At 41.0% G+C, this 19,727-nt stretch overlaps 1 protein-coding gene across 1 annotated transcript in view; it reads left to right on the top strand.

Moving 5' to 3' along the window:
- PHLPP1 (PH domain and leucine rich repeat protein phosphatase 1) overlaps positions 1-19,727 on the top strand; it is a gene marked incomplete at its 5' end in the record, with an annotated part of 128,678 nt that overhangs the window by 92,210 nt on the left and 16,741 nt on the right. The window contains 7 exons of the mRNA XM_032182045.1: positions 1,136-1,282; positions 1,841-2,071; positions 4,244-4,446; positions 5,722-5,782; positions 6,847-6,942; positions 10,554-10,709; positions 19,505-19,705. Of these exons, the coding sequence (XP_032037936.1) occupies positions 1,136-1,282; positions 1,841-2,071; positions 4,244-4,446; positions 5,722-5,782; positions 6,847-6,942; positions 10,554-10,709; positions 19,505-19,705 (1,095 nt within the window). The remainder of the gene's footprint in view (positions 1-1,135; positions 1,283-1,840; positions 2,072-4,243; positions 4,447-5,721; positions 5,783-6,846; positions 6,943-10,553; positions 10,710-19,504; positions 19,706-19,727) is intronic.

The following is a 19,727-nucleotide window of genomic DNA, read 5'->3' on the forward strand; positions in this document are numbered from 1 at the left end:
GACTTCATGCATTTTCTGTCCTTGTTTCCTGGCTGGGGGAGAGCAAAGTGCTTTGAGGTGAGAATACGTTGGGCAATGCATTGGCACCTACTGTCAGAGATCACTTTCATGAAATGAAAATGTCCATAGGTGCAGCTTTGCTTCCATTACTGTGTTACATAAAAGCCTGCTTGCAGAAATAAAGGACTTGAGAGTTAATGAAGGGAAAATTAAGTCTAAATAAAATGTCCTGGCATAAATCGTGCCAGAGAATAAACTTCCTCCCATCTATCGGAACCCAACACAGATCTCTTCATTCATCCATTTACTTGCCTTTAGGCATACCTCCAGTGGTTGTTAGGCAACCATAATAGCGTTGCTGAACACGCAGGCTGGCTAATTGGATTGTCCTCTTCTCGTATGTGGGATTTTTTTTTTGTTCAAACAGCCTTTTTGGTCATTTCTAATAAAGCAAGCACATGCAGGCTATTTCTTTGGCTGACTAGATAAATCAAGAGGATTTTAAGAGTTCTGAGACACGTTGAAGACAGCATTTTGGAATTAGTGTGACATCCCAGCGAATAGTACCTAATGAAAACCCTAAGAATTTGCCTCGTTTGCTATAGAAGTCTTGCTAAATATTGCTTTAATTCAGTACACTTTCCAGTTCTGTTCAAACCAACCTATTCTGATGACATTTTTGGTTGAAAGGCTGTATCCATTTGCACAAATGGAGCTGAACTGGACCACAAAGATGTACTGTTCAAATTGGTTGAGAAGTTCCTGCACCTTGTAACCAGTGTTACTAGGGTGGTCTTAGCAGCAAGGAATGTGTTCAGAGATACAGCCGTGTTTCAGTACGGGGACCTCTTCAGAAATGACATACATCGTATGGATGACAAGGTCTGTTCTGTGTTACTTGTAGATATTTAGTTCAGGAGGTCCTGTTTCTCCCATGCCAGCTTCACATGAGTGAACTCTTGCAAGTGGTGTTGAACTTGAGTGTCTAGAAGTTTCCATGCTTGTTCTGAGTACATAAACTAAAAATGCACGTTATTTTTATTTAAGTAACCAAACTTACCTTGTATTAATTATCGCAAGGCAACCTGGTATGTCTTATGCTCCACTTTTTCTCTTTTTTCTTATTTCTCTGTAGATTCACTAAGCTGAAGAGCCTTAACCTCTCCAATAATAATTTAGGAGACTTCCCACTGGCAGTCTGCAGCATCCCAACCCTGACTGAACTCAACGTGTCCTGCAATGCCCTTAGAAGTGTTCCAGCAGCTGTAGGCGAGATGCACAAGCAAGTACTTTCTTAAAATTTAACATACACTGCCTGATAATAAAGGCAACCAACACTTTCATGACTCTGTATGTAATCTTGCTGTGAAAAGCAATTTAAACTTAACTGGGTTGTGTCACAGCAAACTGTCTTGTAGATCTGTATTGCAGCAGTTGTGAGCTGCAGGTAGAGAGGAAGGCACACCCTTTGTGTCTGGAAGCTCTTCCAGTCCCCAGTATTTGACACAAGGGTCACCTTTCATGGTGAAGAGAATGTTTAAACATCCTCGATTATGTGCTTCAGTCATCACACAAGCCACAGTTGTGGGTGGAGCTGTTTGAAGATGTGATGTTCCTACTAGTGTGGCCTGCGTTTCGTAGTTACCAAGGCTTTTAATTGCTCAGTATTTTCTGTAGCAGATGTTAAAGCAGGTATTCCTTTTGTTTTTATTTCTTCTGCCTTTTTGTATATTTTATTTCACTGTAACCACAGCAGGTTTGTGTGTTTATAGGAAGGAAATGGGATTTAACAGGTCACTCACTTCCTTCGTTCTCCCTTTCCCTCCCCTGCCTGTAATAGCTTGCAGACATTTTTGCTCGATGGTAACTTTCTCCAGTCCCTTCCTGATGAATTGGAGCATATGCATCAGCTCAGCTACGTGAGTCTGTCCTTCAATGAATTCACTGACATTCCAGGAGTGTTAGAGAAGCTGACTGCCATGGATAAGCTCTGCATGTCAGGAAACTGTGTGGATACCCTCAACTTACAAGCATTAAAAAGGATGCCTCATATTAAACACGTGGACCTAAGGTAGGTATTTGAAAATGGGGCAGAATAAGTGAACCTAAATCATTGGTGTTGAAACAATTTCTCCTGTGTCATAATATCCCCTGTGTATGAATCCATTGTGTTAATCCATTGAACCGTGGACTGTGCTGTTAACTCACAGTACTTGCAGAGACTTCATAGTCTTCTTTGAGGAAGAGGTAGCATGTAGGGGAAGGGATGGCTAGGAAAATGAGTTTTGCAGGAGATTAATATTTACACCAAGAGTTCAAATGAAACAGCCTGGGACACCGGTGACTCCTGCATTTTTAGTTGGTGCCCTATTAGCATAATATAAATGATAGTCCCTGACCCCAAAAGCTTCTATTTGAAATATTACAGATGTGTAGGATGATGGAAAGGTAAATTGAGAGGACAATAATAGATGGTTTAATGTTCCCTCGTATGTTACAAAGCCTAGTCCACAATTAGTATTTTACCGATGCTTTCAGCTGATTGTCAAGAGATCCTTATTGCAAATGGCTCTGGTCCATGGAGATTCTTTCTTCTTACTGTCCTTGGACAAACCAGATTCAGCATTTAGCTAAGTGAGGCTCAGCCTGGACCCTGAGGTCCAAATAATAATGAATTTTGGACCTGTTCAGTTAAATTAAGCTGTTGAACCTAAAACTTAGTGTACCGTACTGTTGCGTAGCTGTTAGACTTTGGATTCAAGGAAAGGCCAGCGTAAGTATGTGCTGGTTAAGAAAATGGCTGAGATAGATTAATGAATTCTTAAGTGCATTTGGTGGGGTTAAAACGTGTCTGTGAGTTTGTATGTTAAAAGACAGAGACAGCGCCCATACAGTTTTAGCTTTTTTTTTTTTTTTTGATGGCATTGTGGTGTTGGTGCTTTTTTCAAAGATCTTCTGCTTCCCATTTGTGTGGGGTCTGAAGGTTGTAGAAAGCAAAGGGAATCTTGAAATCTACACCAGCTATTTCAGTGGTTCAGCTTTTAGTTAATGTAAGCAGTACCGATCGGGGTTTCAATAATGTTAGCTTTTGGCCTTAGAGTAGAGATGCTGTGGTTGAGATTGCCTTCAGTTCCAGCTGTGCAGTTTATAGAGCCCTTTCATTGTCTGCCGCATCCTTTCTGCACCAAGCAGTGAGCATTAGTTCTTTGTAAAGCTGCCCTGGCTATTTCATGTCAAATATGTTTGTAAACTGTACTTGCTGTACTGTGAAGTGCTTTGCTTTAGTGAAATCAGAAGTAAGCACTGCCTTGTAAATTGCAAGCAGAAAAAAAAAGCCTGTGATGGCGGAGGGGGCAAATTCCCTGATTTATTCTGATGGAAAAATGTAGTTACTTTGAAAAATATAAAGCTGTTATGCAGAGGACAACTTGTGAAAGAATGAGCAACAGCAAAACCTTAGGTAGGTGCCCTCATCCTCACTAGGGAGGCATAATGGGCCAACAGAAGCTGACAGACTGATTTTTAGTGTTCTGGTCAGATCTGAGAATTTGAAACTGAACTCTTTGAAGTGCTCGGCCATCTCAAATATTGCTGTTACAAATAGTGCTGTTTCGCTTGTAACTTCCCCAGAAATTGCTGACTATTGGCAGCTTTAATGCACTGCAGTGAAGCTGTGATAAAACCTGTTCTCTGATGCCCTCGTCTTGGGTTTTTGCTTTTTCTTTCAACCCCCTTTTTCAGGTCTCTGAATCTGCTCACCATGGAATATGGTGAGGCAAGAGGCAAGTATGGGAACTCATAAATCTCAGTTTGGCCTTTCAATAAGACAGGAGACACCAATATTTGCAGATTTCTTATGTCTACCAGACCTTTCCAGCTGGCGCTCATGATACACCTGCAGTTTTATTTTCTTTTCCATACTGTCAGGCACAAGTAACAGCCAGATCATCTTTTATTTTTACAGACACAATAAAAATACTTACCTTCTTGCAGAGCTTTTTATCAATGTTTTTCAAGGTAGTTTAGAAAGGAACTCAGTGTCATCATTTCCTTGTCATAATGGATAAAACAACAGAACCGATCCATTTTGCTTTTAAAAATCGTTTGATGTAGAGAAAAATATGTACAATCAAACTTGATCAGAACCTAGTTTAATCCAATGCAACCGATTGTACAGTGAGCATTAGTTTGTCAGCAGGGTCCTGTCGTGTAGCTACATTTAATCTCCCTTTTTGTCTGCAAGATTAAATTCAATTAGGAGATTGGAGGCTGCTGAAACAGACTTCCTGCACCATGTGACCCAACTGGATCTCAGAGACAACAAACTTGGAGAGCTGGATGCGACAGTTTTTAACAACGTTGAAGTGTTACACTGTGAACGGAATCAACTGGTAACTCTCAAAATCAGCGGATATTTTCTTAAAGCCCTGTATGCTTCCTCGAATGGTAAGTGTGTTTCCAGGGCAGCTGTCTTTGTCAGACGATTTCTGGGTTTCTGTAACTGGTTCTCAGTGGGATGCTTACGGAGTACAATGCAAGTAATTGAGAGGAGTCAGGAGGCGCTTGACACGACTCCAGGATAAAAGCTTTACGTATGGTGTATCATGACTTTTGAATAACACTATGCTACTGATTTGGAGCTCTCAAAACTGTGAGATCTTAAAATTTGGACCGAAATTCCCCTCTTTGTCAGCAGGGAGGGGAGGGGTCTTGAAGTTGTCTTTTTTGGGCTATATTAATACGTTGCTTTACCAAGGGTAATAAGGAATTTATTGCTTCTCTCTGGACTTATAGTTTGAACAAGTGTCCGTTCTTGAGACAAATGAAAACTTTATATTTTTGCTACTACTTTTAGGTACTCACTCTGGCCAGAAAGCTACAAATTCTATAACGAGTAACTTCATTTGCATTGTATAATAAAAATTACGTGGCCTTTTCCAGTTGAATAAGTCCTGTGTTCCATTAATAGGATTTGTTTAATCTGTCTGTAGAAGCTGCTGTTACTTAAAATACTCAGTTTTCACCACCATTTTTATTGTTTGGAGTAGTTTGGCATGGAATAAACAAAACACAAGCTCAGAGAGCTGTGAATTTGCTGAACAGTCTGCGCTGTCTTTAAAAGGCTGTCATCCTAACGATATCCAGGCCCATGCCTTCATTAAGTATTCATGCCAGGATCTTTGTAGCTAAGAAAAGTGAACATAATCTGAGCATGTGCTGTGCAATGTGAGCTGAGAACCCAAGTTGGTCTGGACCTAGCAAGCAACAGCTTGTTTGGTCGGATAGCCGGCAGGAAGACCAAGGCACTCTTCTTTGCACCCTCAGCCACCGTGTTTTAATCTTCCTTCTTTGTCTGTACTATTGGTGACCCGCTGAAAAAAGCAGAGTACTGCCTGTTCTGGCTAAAGAAGATGAAGTAGGGTGACAGAGATGAAGTTACACCTCTGGGACAAAAATGGAGAAATAAAAATCTGCTGTGAATTTTAATTCTCCATTTTCTCTTTTCTGTTCAGTTATGTAGTGTCTGTCACAGCAAGTACAACCTGATGCAGCTAGCATACTCGGATATAATAAAGAGGAAAAAAAGGCCCAAATCTTGAGAAGCTCTTTTAGTTTAGTGACTGACTCAGAAATCTATAGGTGTTAGCTGCTTGAAATACTTTGTACAGAACAGCAAAATTGAAAAGCTTTATCATTACGTGTTTATTTTTCACCCCCTAGAACTTGCTCACCTTGATGTGTATCCAGTTCCTAATTACTTGGCTTATATGGATATTTCTAGGTAAGAGTCGTTTACTATTTTTATTTTTTTTTAAACATAATGAAGTTTATGGAATAAGAAGGCTCACTGTGTTTTACTGAGTGGAAGTGGAAGCAGGAAATGGACCTTGATGCATGAGAGTGCTGATTCTCAAAGTCAGTCCTTGGGCTTTTTCCTCCTGGCCAGCTCTTCCTTGTTTCCTTTTCATTTATTTTTATTTATTTTTATTTTTAGCATTAAAAGCATTATGTGCCTTTACAGTTACGGGAAAATAATTGTCCTCTTTTAAAGATTTCCTGTCTTATACAGCCAATGCAGGATTATTCAACCGTGCACCAATATGAGACATGTAGAGAAGTTCCTTTTTGGACTTCTGTATCAGTCCCAGTGTAGGTGACAGTCTGTTAGTCTGCTCTCCAGTTGTGCAGCTCCTGCAGCTCATCGTTGTCCACAGCCCTGGCTGTCGCAGGGATGTCTGCAGTTGCCATTTGAATGTATCCAAAAATCTCAGCTTCAAAAGGGAGGTAGGGTAAGGAAAGAAATGCAGAAGGAGCTGTTTTAATTTGTGGCTTTTTTTGGGGAAAGCATTTTATATGTGTGCTTAATGTCTCTCTTAAGTAAGGAATTACTCATCTGCACATTGTAGTGGTGTAATTTCATTCATTAAAAAGCCTGCTTAAAGCACTCTTAACTGTTCAAGGTGATTGTAGCAATTACTGAGTTAACCTGGGTTAGTGGCCATCAGCTTCAAAGTTTCATTAACCATGAGTTACTCTTACTGTGCACCTAAATGTGCCACACAGGTGTGACTAAATAAGTGCAAATTGTTTTAAGTGCACTTTGTAAAGCTGTGTTCTCCATGTAGTTATACATGAAAATGGAGCAGAATGTGTGGTGTTGATCACAAAACCATTTCTGTGCTTTGATGGCATTGTAACTAAATGGATGGGGTGTCTTTAGCTTCTAGGCGCACTTGGAATTGGGGAAGTGCCTGATCATGATTTGATGCCCAGGTTTGTATCTGCATATGCTAACTTTACATCTGGATTATGGCTTAGTAAACCTCCCGTGTTCTGTATTCATAGAAATCGCCTGGAAAGCCTACCTGAGTGGGTATGTGACAGCAGAAAACTGGAAGTGTTGGATGTTGGCCACAATCGGATACATGAGCTGCCTGCCCGGTGAGTCTTGCAGACCCGTTGCAAGATTTGGAGCAGGATAAGCAATTCAGAAATAATTGCTGATTCAGTGTTTAGCTTGTTCCAGTGATTGCCAGGCCTGTTTTATCTTCTGTTTTGATTTTATTTTTACCTTGTGGGGTGTCATCATACCGCAAGCTTCCATCCAGCCTTTCTTCTTTTCCTTTTATGCAAAGAAATCAGTGCCTTTGAACTCAGGTTGGAAATTTTGAAGCTGTTCAAGGAGGAAAGCCCTTCATTTTTAACACTGAATATTAAATATTTACAACCATAACTTTGCACGACAGTTTAGGGATCCAGGAGCTGTGACTTATTTCTATTTCAGCGGTGCCTAGATTCTCTGCCTCATAAGCTTCATTTGAGTTTCAAATAAGAAAAAGGTTTGAGAGGAGAAAGTAAAGCTGCATAAAGCAAGTAAGCTTTTGCAAGTAGAGCAATTGCCTTTACTACAAGGATGATCTCCCTTCCAGGAGTCTGAACTTTAAATTGATAAAGTAGTAGGATAGCAAGTGAGTAGGAAGGAAAATAGTTGGGTTTAAATCGTGAAGGGCTGTTGGGAACTTCTGTCTAGAGAGACCCAGTCCAAATACCAGTCAGGTGGTGGTATTGAGAATTTTTAAGTGAATTTTTAATTTATAATTTTTAATTTTTATGTACAGAGCTATTGAAAATTGTGGACAGCTGCTATAATGATGAGCTATTAAATATTTTCCTTCCAAAGCTATAGAGAACAGAAGAGCATCAGAAACCAAAAAGAATAGTTTTGTCTGGGTCTGGAAATTTAGTATTGGAGATGGGAAGAGAATAGATATCAGAAATATGGGCAGAACAGGATGTGAGGAGACTTACTGAGCAAGTTAACTGTTTAACATGCAGACTATTAATCCCTCTGTTTTTTCCACACAAAATGAAACTTGCACCTACTCAGAAGTGGGGGGAGCCAAAGTTCATTTGCCTTTCATTTGCACTTCATAACAGCAAGGAATATCAAGGCATACCGGATATCTTTGGGAGATTAATGATTAGCTTGAAATTAGGTACAGTCAACATCCCACTTGTCTCTCCTGCCATCTTATCGTTAACCTCAGGAAACAGCTTATCTTTGAAAGCTCTTCTTTGTAGTATGTGTCTAGATAGCTTAGCTCCTAATAAGTCAGCTCAGTTTTAGGGCCCGGTTCAAAACACAGGCTTTGAACATCCATTAATCTTCAGAAAAACTTGGGTCTGGATTCAAATGCAAATGGCTCAGGCTTACAGTAAGTATATTTAAAAAAAAAAAAAAAAAAAAGTGCCCAGTAAGTGGACTCGTGCACTGTTTCTTGCTTCTACTTCTGTATAGAATACCACTCTGAAAATCCGTCAAGTAAATGAACAGCACTTTCCTAGGAGAGTGCTTGCAACCTGAACCACTAAGTGTTCAAGCCTTGACCAGCAGTATCCTGGAAGGCTGAAGGTTGCATCTAATCTAAACAGACTACAGCTGAGGCTGTTTGTATTTGCTTCTTAAACAGAAAAGCAGCCTTGAAGCCTGAAAGTTGAAGCACTTTCAGATAAAGGACTGTGTACTAATATTTTCATCAAAGAAAATGGTAACAATGTACACTGTTGGACTGTAATGCAGCCATTTCTGCTTTAAAAGTACTGAAAAACAACAAAAAGGGTACTTAAGTCTCAGCTATGCAGAGTAAACTCATTACCATAAAACTGACATTGCCAGAGAATTCCCCAAAGAAAACGTAAATCCTTCAATTAAAGGTTGCCAAAATGACCTTGCTGCCACCAATGAGCAGATGTTTGTATGTGTTTTTGTTTCTTTTTTGTCCATTTTTGAACAGATCTATTGGTATGCAACATGGTGCTTTGTTTTTCAAACAGTTCCTTACTGAAGGAATTGGTTGAGTGTTTTCACTAAGTCATGTTTTCTCCCAAGATGCTGATGCTAGGCGGCATGCCTGCCCTTAGAAATTTTGATGCCATCAAAGCTTCCAGTGGGAGTCAGGCAAGTGGGAAAGCTGCCCATAGGGAAGAGCAGTCCTGGTGTCCTGGTTCCCTACCCAGCAGGAGAACCAAGTGTCCCAGGCTCATCAGGAGCTTGCTTGGTTGAACGCTGGTGGTTCAAGGTTTCTTCAGGGAGCCCAGTTCCTCTGGTGCTTGTGTAACTTGAAAACAATGTGAAATCACTAAATGTGATATTTTTTTTTTGGAGGTGTTCTCATCAAACTCTTCTTTTTTCCTTTAATGTTTGGTTTGATGACACTGGCCAGTCTTGATGAGGAAAGTAAGTAGAATAGAAAGGCAAACCCATAGGGATTTTCAAGTAAATGCAGAAAGAAACAAAAAATGGTCAAATGCCAAACATGCAATAGATATGCTTATCACTGGATGATAAATCTTTTTACCCTGTGTTGAGTCTTCTGAAATGATATGGCTGGCTGTTGACCTGTCTCCATGGTCTTAGTGCAGATGATCGAGCCAACTGAGATAACTGTTAGTGCTGGCACACAGATACAGAGTATGACTCTATCTGTCAAGGGGAAAATAGTCAGCATACTCCATTGATTATTTTGGCACAGTAATCTAATGACCCCTGATGTAGTGTAGGGAAGGGGGGGGTTCTTTATGTGTATATAGTTCATTGTAACAAAGGGAAGGAGATTTTTTTTTGCATTAATGCTGAGTAATTTGAAAATCTTTGATTGAAACTGGTCAGCAATATGCACAGGCTCGCCGGATTAAATGGTACAGTAGCAAGAATGTAAGACGGGTGGCAGATGAAGAAAGAGCTTTTTTTTTTTTGTAATTTATTGAAAGGGCTTTCTCTTCAAAATAAAGACTTGTTCCTTTTTTGAGGTCATTGAGTGCGGATTTTTAAACTCCTTACTGAGTTCTTTGTACAGCAAAATTTAGCTTTAGTATTTGATTAAAATAGCCATTCTTTCCTTTCTCCCTGTATTGCTCTTTTCTTCGATCTCTCCCACTATATCCCCACCTCCTGCAGAAATGGAGCAGGGGGATGGGACCGTGGGTCATCTATCATTTGTAAAAGCTCAAGAAAGGAAAGCCGATTAGATAAATTTCATTCACTGTAGAACTGGAAAGGAGGCTTTATGCTAGTCTGGTATTAAGGGAAAAGGAAAATGGGGGGTGGGGAATTGCACTGGATTGAATCAGCACCTGATGAATAAAGTACAGTGAAGTTTGTGGGGTGACTGGTGCTTTCACCCACACTTCTTAAGTTCTTCAGCTATCTTGAGGGATCCCATAAGCGCCATTTCTGCAGCCATCGTTAGTAATTACCTACTTCATAGGCGTGTTTCAATATTCACGTCTTATGCACTGCAATAAGATAGACCTTTCTCGCTACTTTCCCTCCTTAATCATCCTTAAGTCTCCTTCCCTGTCTCTGAGCAACCTTTTTAAGAAGTTGGTGGAGAGTGGGAAGATGTTCTCAGATCCGTGCGTAACTAATACCGGTCTGCTAATCAGTTGGCTGAATCACTTGCTGGTAATGAACTGTGATAGCACACTTAAATTCCCAAGGCAAATCTTCAGCTGAGATTTTTATTATTTTTGGTGTGTTTTCTTTCTCTCAGGTTGTTTTACAATAGTAGCTTGCGCAAGCTGCTGGCGGGACACAACTTGTTAGGAAGGCTACCAGATCGGCTTGAACGAACACAAGTGGAGGTTCTGGATGTGCAACACAACCAGCTCCTGGAACTGCCATCTAACCTGCTTTTGAAAGCAGACAGGTAAATGTAAAGGAATTTGTTTTCAACTTGTGTGAGAGAAACCTTGCTTTGTGCTTTATTTCCTAGTTGAAGGGGTAATGTGAGGTTCCCCTGATTTGAAAGTTGTCAAACCTTGGGTGATAAGAACAGATGTCTGCCCAACTCACCAAAACACAGATTCTTTTTATTCTGGCTTTGTTGCCTTATATGGTTACTTTTTTTTCCCCACCAAGCTCCTGCTGTACACCTACTTCTTGAAATCGAGCTGTAAAGTGAAGCGCATGCTATTTTCTACTACATACACTGAGATGAGTTAGTGGCAGTTTCTTTAAATATATATTCCTTAGGTTTGCTTGAAGAAGTGTGAAAGCTTCCCCCCCCTCCTTCAGTCATAGGCTAGAACTTATTTATACCTGCCAAACAAAACAAAATCTGTGCATAAGGCTGTCAGAATAACTCAGTTATTCCTGTGTCCTTGCTTTGTGAATTTCTTATGCCTTTCAAATGTTTGTCGCTAATTTAGCTGGTGTCACCGCTTGATCTGATTTTTGGCTTCTTATTTTTATACCGCTGTTCCTTTAGTCTCAAAGTCTTCATAATCTTTCTTCCTTGATCTAAACATATCCTGTAAAGTGACTGTGATTAAAATACCAGGGATTCATAGCATCGCTGGGGTGGCGGATGGGCTTGCCACGCTTGATGTCAGTGTTCCTTGCACCTCTGCACTTCAACAAAGTGTTGTGGGATTTCTGAATATTTTAACCCATGTGTAACTTAACAGGCAGTGAGATTTTTCTGCTGTGGGGTTTTATTTCTAATCTTAACTGTGACAAAGGGAACACACAGCCCCTAGGTTTCTTGAGAGGTGAAGAAGGACTGGTGATCTGTCACAGATCATCACCTAGTTAAGAATAGTGCAAAACTCCTCCTTTTATACTGTTCATACTGCTGTGAACCTCTGTTTATACTTCCTGAGATTCAGGGCATCAGAGCTGCGGAATTAGGTTGGTTGAGATGCTTTCTATGTAAACTTGGTTTTGGAACTGTCTTGTTCAAAGAATAAGAAGGAAATTACCTTTTAGTTGAAAAATTGTCTTCTAAAGGATGGACTTTATTAGGACAAGGTTTAGGTTTATCCCAGTATGGCATTTCAGTCTTGATTTGCTTTAAAGAAACTTTAAAGTAATTTTTGTACTTAAATTTTTATTTTATTTTAAGCTATTGCATACCTGTCCGCATTCAGCTGTTGGTAGGGTACCACCTTTGAAAGAAAAATGATGATCAGCAAAGTTGTTCTGATATTAATTACTGTTGCAGTTGGGACTTTACATAAAAATGCAATCAAAACGATCAAATGTAGCAATGCTGCTGCTGTAATAATTGCAATCACCAGTTATGTTTCTGTTTAAATGCAATGAAAATCATATGGGAAAGATGTTTAACAGCAGCAGCTGTAATTGTCTTGTACAAGAGTTTGAGAAAGTCATCCCCATTAGATGTTGCATGAACTTCAGATGTCAAACCTTGTAGAAGTTTTTTCATGAAGGCTGCAAAATTAGGTCAATTTAAAATAATCCTATTTACAGGTCCCAAGTTGAAATTCCTGTCAACTTGGAGAGGAAAGAAACCTTTAAGTAAGATTCAGAAAGCTACTGGCATCTGAGAAAACAAGGCGAGCAATACTTCAGTAAATTTATTTACAAGTTGTAGGTCTTGAATGCAGATTAGTGCAATCCTGGCAGAGAATCTGGGTAAAAATTCTTGGGCTGCAACTCACCTTTTTAAACTGAGCTACAGAACTGTAGACAGCTTTTTTTTCCCCCCTTCCTTTTTTCATGATGCCAAAATGAACAAGCACAGGCTAAAACTAGAATTGGGGCTAGACTTTCAGAAGCTGGCAAAATGTTGGCTGAGAAGAGGTAGAACCTAAACCTGCTTTGAATAGCATATTCAGTGGCTGCTTCCGACTTGGAGACTTTTTCCGTCTATAGCTTTGAGGTGACGCAGCTTCCAAGCAGCACAGGGAATGTGTTTAAACTTCTCTACAGGTATTAACAGAGCAGGAGGTGAGCACAGCTTACCCATTCTGGGATTTCATCACCACTGCAGCCTCCCTCGTTTGTGATGATGACAGAAGCAGTGAGCTTGCGGGGCTTTCCCATGTTGCCTACCCCGTTACTGCTTTAGAAGACTTGACTTAAAAATGGTTTGTCCATGCTGCTGCTCCTATTCCTGCTGCAGAAGTGATACCTGTGAAGGAAAATAGCAGCCCCCGATGGAAGGGTTTTACGCTTGAAATTTCCTGTAGCAAACATCTTTCTCTTCACTTTGCTTTTAGATGTTTGCTTCTGTCAGCAGCTAAAGGTCTGGACCAGGGAAAGGTGTTTAGGGGTTCTGTTCGTTTTTCAGAAAAGGTGAGATGTTTCTCTTCTCAAAGCATCCCCTGGGAAGCACAATCTGTGCTGCCAGACGTGTCAAGGGAATTGGGTTCCCTGTGTGTAACGTTGGACAAATCACTTTACAGAGCCCTTATCTCTCCACAAAGTGACTTATCTTCTGCGACATGAAAAGATGGGTTTATTCTGGGGGGAAGGTACTCAAGTCTATGCAGTTAGCAGATGATATCTTGTCTCAATATGAAGTCTCACGTTGTGAATTATAAGCGCTTTCTCCTTCTCAGTCCTGAATATTTGACTATGTGTCTCTGAAGCGCGTTGGGCAAATGCCAGCACAAACACTGGTGAGCTTTGACATCCAGAAGACCCGAGAAAGGCAGGGAAACCAGGGCATTGGTGCGCATGGAGGGAGTATCACTTTCACCAAAACAACAACAAAAACTGAAAAACCTCTCCGTTCTCTTCATAAAATGTATGGACATCAGTTTTGCTCTCTTTAACCCTTCAAAACCAATTAAAAAGATGGATTTTCTGATGAAGAGTATAATTTATGGTTATTTTGTCTCTTTTTTTTATTTTTCTTCTGCTTTAAACTGTTATTTGAGAAGAAACGGAGGACTTTCTGTGAAACATTGCTCTGACCAAGACTGAACTTGGTTCTGTTTATTCTGCTGAAAGTATGCACATCTTGATCATGTTAGCAAGGATTTCTCTTGTTGGGTGGGGATTTTCTTGGCAAGACGAGCGCCACCGAGACAGCCAGATAATCTGTTCATTTTTCATTACCAGATGCTGCGAAAATAGAGAACTCATGCGAGTGTTATAGCTGATGGGAAAAACTCCCAAGCAGAGTCCTTAATCTTTCTCTTTTATTTTTATTTATTTTTTTTTGCACACCTGCAACCCCACAGCCTTTTGTTTCTACTCGCTGCTTCATTTGTTGTGTTGGCAGATGCCTTTCCCGCTCTGTCCAGTTCTCGTACAGCCTTTTTGCTGCTTTCCTCGACCAGCTTGCAGCAAAACTAACAGTGTAAGGCCATGAAAGCAGTTCTACGAAATGTCCTTTGGATCAGATGGGCAGGCATTTAAGAGTTTAAATTCGCTGAGTTTAGTAGAAAAACAGTGGCAGTGGGTCAGGTGGGTCTAAAAGTGGAGAGACAGTGATGAAGGTCAAGGGTTTGCCTGTTGCCTAAACTTCCTTTCCAGTGTCTGTGGATGTTGTAGCTGTAGGCAGACCTTTAAAAGAGCCCCTGGATTATTTAAAGCTGTTATATGGTGAAGGTCTAACTGTGATCTGCCTCGATTAAATCTTGAGCTTTCTGTTGGTTTGTGGTGTCCGGCAGTGGCTAGAGTGGAGGCTAAGCCAGTGTCAGCTGTTCAGAGCCCGTCCTCTAGGCTCTTTTCTGCACCATTCTTGTTTTCAGCTTTGTTCAGCTGTTCTTACCTGTTTTGATTTTGTTGGTGGTGGTGGTTTTGATCTGATTTATTTTTATTTTTTTGCTGGAGTTCTGGAAGGTGACCCAGTTAAACTTGTTTGATATTTGCCATTTCCACCCACTGTGGCTGCTGCCTTCTTATGCAAGGACTCATACATATCGTGGATACAACAGGAGTGAGAGAGGAAACAAATTCAAATGAATGCAGGGAGTGTTTGACGCACGTACTTTGGTTGCAGAAGTGCTTACCTGCAGTTGTTTCGTGGTTGGTAGGTCAGGGTTTGCAAACAGATACCTTAGAAACTGGGGATGTCTCGGTTAATGAAACAGCTGAAGATAGGTTAGAAAGTAAGAGCTGAGGTGGCAAAAGCACTCAAACATAGTTGGCTTGCGTTTTTGGCAGTTCATCAACAGGAAGGGGATTCACTGGAGTTTTTATGTCCTTTTTTTTTTTTTTTTTTAAGGGAGCAGAAGTTCTTTGCATCAGTTTGCAAAAAACTTCCTTGGTCATTTTTTCCCCCAGGCACACCAATGTGAAAGGTTTCTTCCTCTCACACACTTGCTACTGCAGTCGTAAATTATTTCAGGATTAGGTGATGAGAAATTGAGGGCATGTCTCTGCAGAAGGGACTGAAGAAGAAATTTTCTGTTTTGATTGCTCGGTGCTGATGGAGATCTTAGGGCACAGGCCAAACTGGAGATCTTGATTTCTCCGCGTATTTTATTTTACAGCTGCAGCATTCTTTCCAACATTTATCAATACTTCCAAGCTAAGCTCAGTGGTTTTGACTTGCTGCTGCTTTGTCGCTGGATAGTTTTCTGTGCTGCTCTTACTAATGTTGAACATTCGTAAGCATTTTGGAGTACTTAAATTATTCCTGTGGTGGCTGTGTCTTTATGGCAAGCCAAGTTTGCCAAGCTACCTCAGAAGATGCTGAGGAATTGGGAGATGCAATTTTAGTGACACCTAACAGTTTAGCCTGTGTGTGTGCTGGAGGTAGACTTCTATGTTGAAGGGAAGAAAAAAAAAAAAAAAAAAGATTTTGAACCTTTTGCAGCTTCCCATAGATTTTCTTCCCCTGCTTTTGGAAGTTCAAACTCAGTTCAGAGCCCTCTGGATTTAAATAGGGAAGGCATGTGAATGCTGCATGCATATTAGGTCTGTTCTGTTGAATTAGATCCATGCCCTTGATTCTGGTGTATTCTTTGGGACAGTCTTTATTTTCTCTTGCAGAAGTTGAGTCTAGCAAGGGATTTTACTTTAATACCCCATAAAACTGAAGGTGACTTACTCCAGCCAGAGTTCAATGTTTATATTATTACTCCAGAGGAGAATTTGCACCTTGTCAATGCTGACGAATTCTGGCATCCTCCTGCCAATGCTTTTCTTTCTTTCTTAATCCCTGACACTCTTCTAGTACTTGTTAATTCACGCTCCCCTCGCTGCATTATACTCTGCTATGTGCGCGGGCTGCTGAATTCAGGATTTTGTAGTGATGCTGTACTTTGTTCATGAGCTTGTGGTGTAGTGTGTGGGTGGAATTGGAAGGGGAAACAATTAATTTGGGACTGAGCTTTAATACTTGACGTTCTGCTTCCATCTGATAAGCAGTACGAGTGGGATATCTTCAAGGAACATGAATCAGTTCAGGTCCATGCACAAGAGAGATGGCAACAATTGTGCCCAAGTAAATTTCCTCTCCTCCAGAGGGCATTTGGAAGATGTGCCTTCTGAGCTGGTGGCTGGCACAGTGCGTGAGGATGAAGGAACAGGGGAGTGGAAATAACCCGGTGGAGGACTTCTGTGTTAAATCAGAGGGAAAAACTGATGGACAAGTATACATTTTTTGGACAGAAGAATCTAGCACAGAATCAACAAAGCTTTATGCAGCAGCAATCTGCTAGTTCGTTCTGTCCTGTGCCCAAAGAGCGGTGTCTCTCCTTTAATCCAGAGAATATTTTGAAAAAAGGATCTTTGGAGAATGTGTTTTTACCATTTTAATGTAACAGCTGGTCAGAAGGAACATGTAAATAAGCAGCATACTCTTTTTCTCATGGTATCAGCTATCTTTTGAGAATTAAGCTACAGATGGAGATTGCTACGTGACTACCCTGAATCTGAGTGCTGCGTGGCTGTGAGTGTGCACGTGGAGGTGTTTGCTAGGTGTGGTGAGGGTGAAAGACCCCGCTACCACAGGGTGCTCATTCTAGGCTGCTGGCAAGATGTTGCTAGCCACGTAAGCACTGCGAACACCAAGGCACTAAACAGTAGGTCAGGAGGCTGGGGATTTATTTCCAGTGTTGTCATATCACTCTCTGGAAGACCTGGCAAAAGGTGGGGAGGTGGAAGGATACAGGGCAACAACTCTCCTCTCTGCTTTCCCCATTGGAAAACGTGCGTTCAAAACCTGTTTTTGGCAGGAATACGCAAATTTCAACCACTTTCAGTGCCAGTGAAGGAACAGCTTGAGATTTCTCGTTGTATTCTACCAATGTTGAAAACCTATTAGAAACGGAACGCTTCTTGATTAATTTTTCTTTTGAATTTAGGGTGACTTCTCTATAGTAGATCATATCAATTCCAGCATCATCAGAACAACGTGCGCTTCCTTGAAGATTTCAGCTGTGTTTTGGGATAGCTGTATTTGAGCAAACCTAAATTCTTCTGTGCATTAGGAACCTCATAGCCATAGGATGCTCTATAGGTTATCCGTTAGGCTCCGTCTGGTAATTAAAGGAAGGTACCTGTGAACCACTGCAATTTATTCTGCTGCATCCTACAGGAGCATAAGGAAAATACAGATTCCTTTTCAAGTGGAAGATGCCTTTGCTTGAGGTTTTTCTGGTTGTGTGTTTTGGTGTTTTGCTGTTACCTCCTCGTCCCTGTCATATTCCTGGGAAAGGGCACTCTTCCCTGCAGCCTTAAGCCTTTTTATTACTTTAACCTTTCCAGACTGAGCTGAAGATGACCATTTTCTACTGCGAGCAGTACAAAAGGCACCGTCGTGGCTTTAATGTTAATGAAAGTGCCTTTTTGTGGAGAGAGAGGGATTGTCGTGGATATTAGAATGAAGTTGCCCAAGTAATAATTGTCTATATTTTAGCAATAGGTGTGCTTGCTGGTGTGTAATTAAGCACAGGAACTGTTGATGTGGTATGCTTCGGTTTAATAATCCAACTTTGAAAGAGCTTAATATATTTTTAGTTTATACCTAGAGGGCAAAACTGAGCAGCCTCCTTTTAGAATAAGTAAATAATGTTAAAAACCCTTTCAAATGCTTATTCCCTTCTCTGTTAATCCTCCCTCTCCTCCCCTCCTCCTCTGGAGTTCCACCACCCCTGTGAATAATGAATGAGCCTCAGGATTAAACTGTGTCTCCGTAGTGGACTCCTCGGTCTGCGTAGAGCAGCTAACCTAGTTTCAGTTCTGTGCAGCGCTGAGAGGTTTTTGCTTCTAATGGAAATATTTTTAAATCCTTTGACGTCCCACGTGACTTCCCTGTGGCATGCCTGACCCTTATTTGCTGCCGAGCAAGTTGCAACCAGCTGCAACTCATGCAAATCCATCTCATTCATTAGCAGACCTGAAAGGTCAGCGTGAATTCCCGTGCACTGAGGCGAGGCGGGGGAAGAGCCATCAATATTTTATCACTTTCTCTTCAGATCGATGACAAGGACGCACATACCTTTTGTGTCCTGGTCGCTGGCCTTACGGGTTCCAGCCAGCTCATTTCTGAGTCCTGTGTCTCAAAGGCAGCTGTGACTGTTTTGCTGTTAGCTGGTAGGAGCAGTGCAGCCTGATTTCAACGTGCTCACTGCAGGCTGGCAGCCACACATTTACTTCTGTATCACAAGTTCTCTAAGGCAGCCTTCTCTGCAACGGGGAGGGAGGAAGAGAGGTCTTAATTCTCTTGAAAAGACCTGGTCATGCCAGAGTTGGTTACTAAAGGCTAAATGGCCTTATTCTTCCGTTTCTTTGGGATTGCCTGTGTGAATTCTAGCTGTGGAGATGCTAACAGTATGCACCTTCCCACAAGTTCTGCAGTCACAAAACTCCCTAAAGGAACATGAGTCGGGAATTGTCTGTGTGCAGAATGTCACTGGCCAGAGTGGGCAGTGCCTCTTCTTCAGCAGGTCCTGCTCCCACCCTGGCAAGGAGCCTCTGAGGGAGAAAGAGTAACTTCATTTCTATGCGTCTTCGGTCCTTGCTGCTTGTAGTGGAGTTGCAGAAAATATTGACAAGGGCTTCTGCTAGGGGAAGGACACTCCGGATCTATAGAGAGAGCTGGCTTGCTTGCTGCATAGATCAGCAAGCATCTAACTTCTTTAATTTAATTGAACATTGGCTCTGTTTCTCTTTCAAACATAAGAGGTAAATTACTGCTTGGGTCCCCGGCTGTGTTTTTTTGTGCGTGAATGGTATGTCTTCAGTTGTCCAAATATTCACAGAGAACTTCTTCGTATTTTGTAGATGTTTTCAGGCCTTCAGGTTAAAACAAACAAACAAAAACTCTCTGTATCCTAGCCAGTATTTAAAATACTGAAAAAATGGCTTTTTTTTTTTTTTTTTTACCAGTGACTTTTTTTAGTCATTCGAAGGGCAGTTATGCTCTCATGCTTCACTGATAATGAGTTCAGAATTCATTTTTACGTGGAACAAATATGGAAATGATGTGGTTTGCTATTGCTGTTAGCTGTACGTACTTGTGTAGTAACATCAGCAGTATGAGGTTTTTATAAAAGGACAGAGGCATTTTGACATACTTATTTTGCTGCTGTTATGTTCATAGAAATGGGTTAACTTAAAAATGGGACCAGAAATGTTGCTTGTATAATACTAGACTTCTGCTCTTTCTGTCCATCATTGTGCACTTGCTGCTTTTGATCTTTATTTTAACTATCTTATAAATAGAAATTTTATTTATACTTTGAGACAACCTGCAGGATGTTTCACTGAACTCCCTTATGCAACGTTTCTTTGCAGCCTGAGGTTTCTTAATGCCTCTGCCAACAAACTGGAAATGCTTCCTCCAGCCACGCTTTCTGAAGAGACCCATAGCATCTTACAGGAGTTGTATCTGACCAATAACAACCTCACAGATAAATGTGTACCCTTGCTAACGGGCCATCCACACCTCAAAATCCTGCACATGGCCTACAATCGCCTACAGAGCTTCCCTGCAAGGTAAGTAACTGGTGTTACTGCC

This window comes from Aythya fuligula, chromosome 2 (assembly GCF_009819795.1).
Source record: "Aythya fuligula isolate bAytFul2 chromosome 2, bAytFul2.pri, whole genome shotgun sequence".
Lineage (NCBI taxonomy): Eukaryota > Metazoa > Chordata > Aves > Anseriformes > Anatidae > Aythya > Aythya fuligula.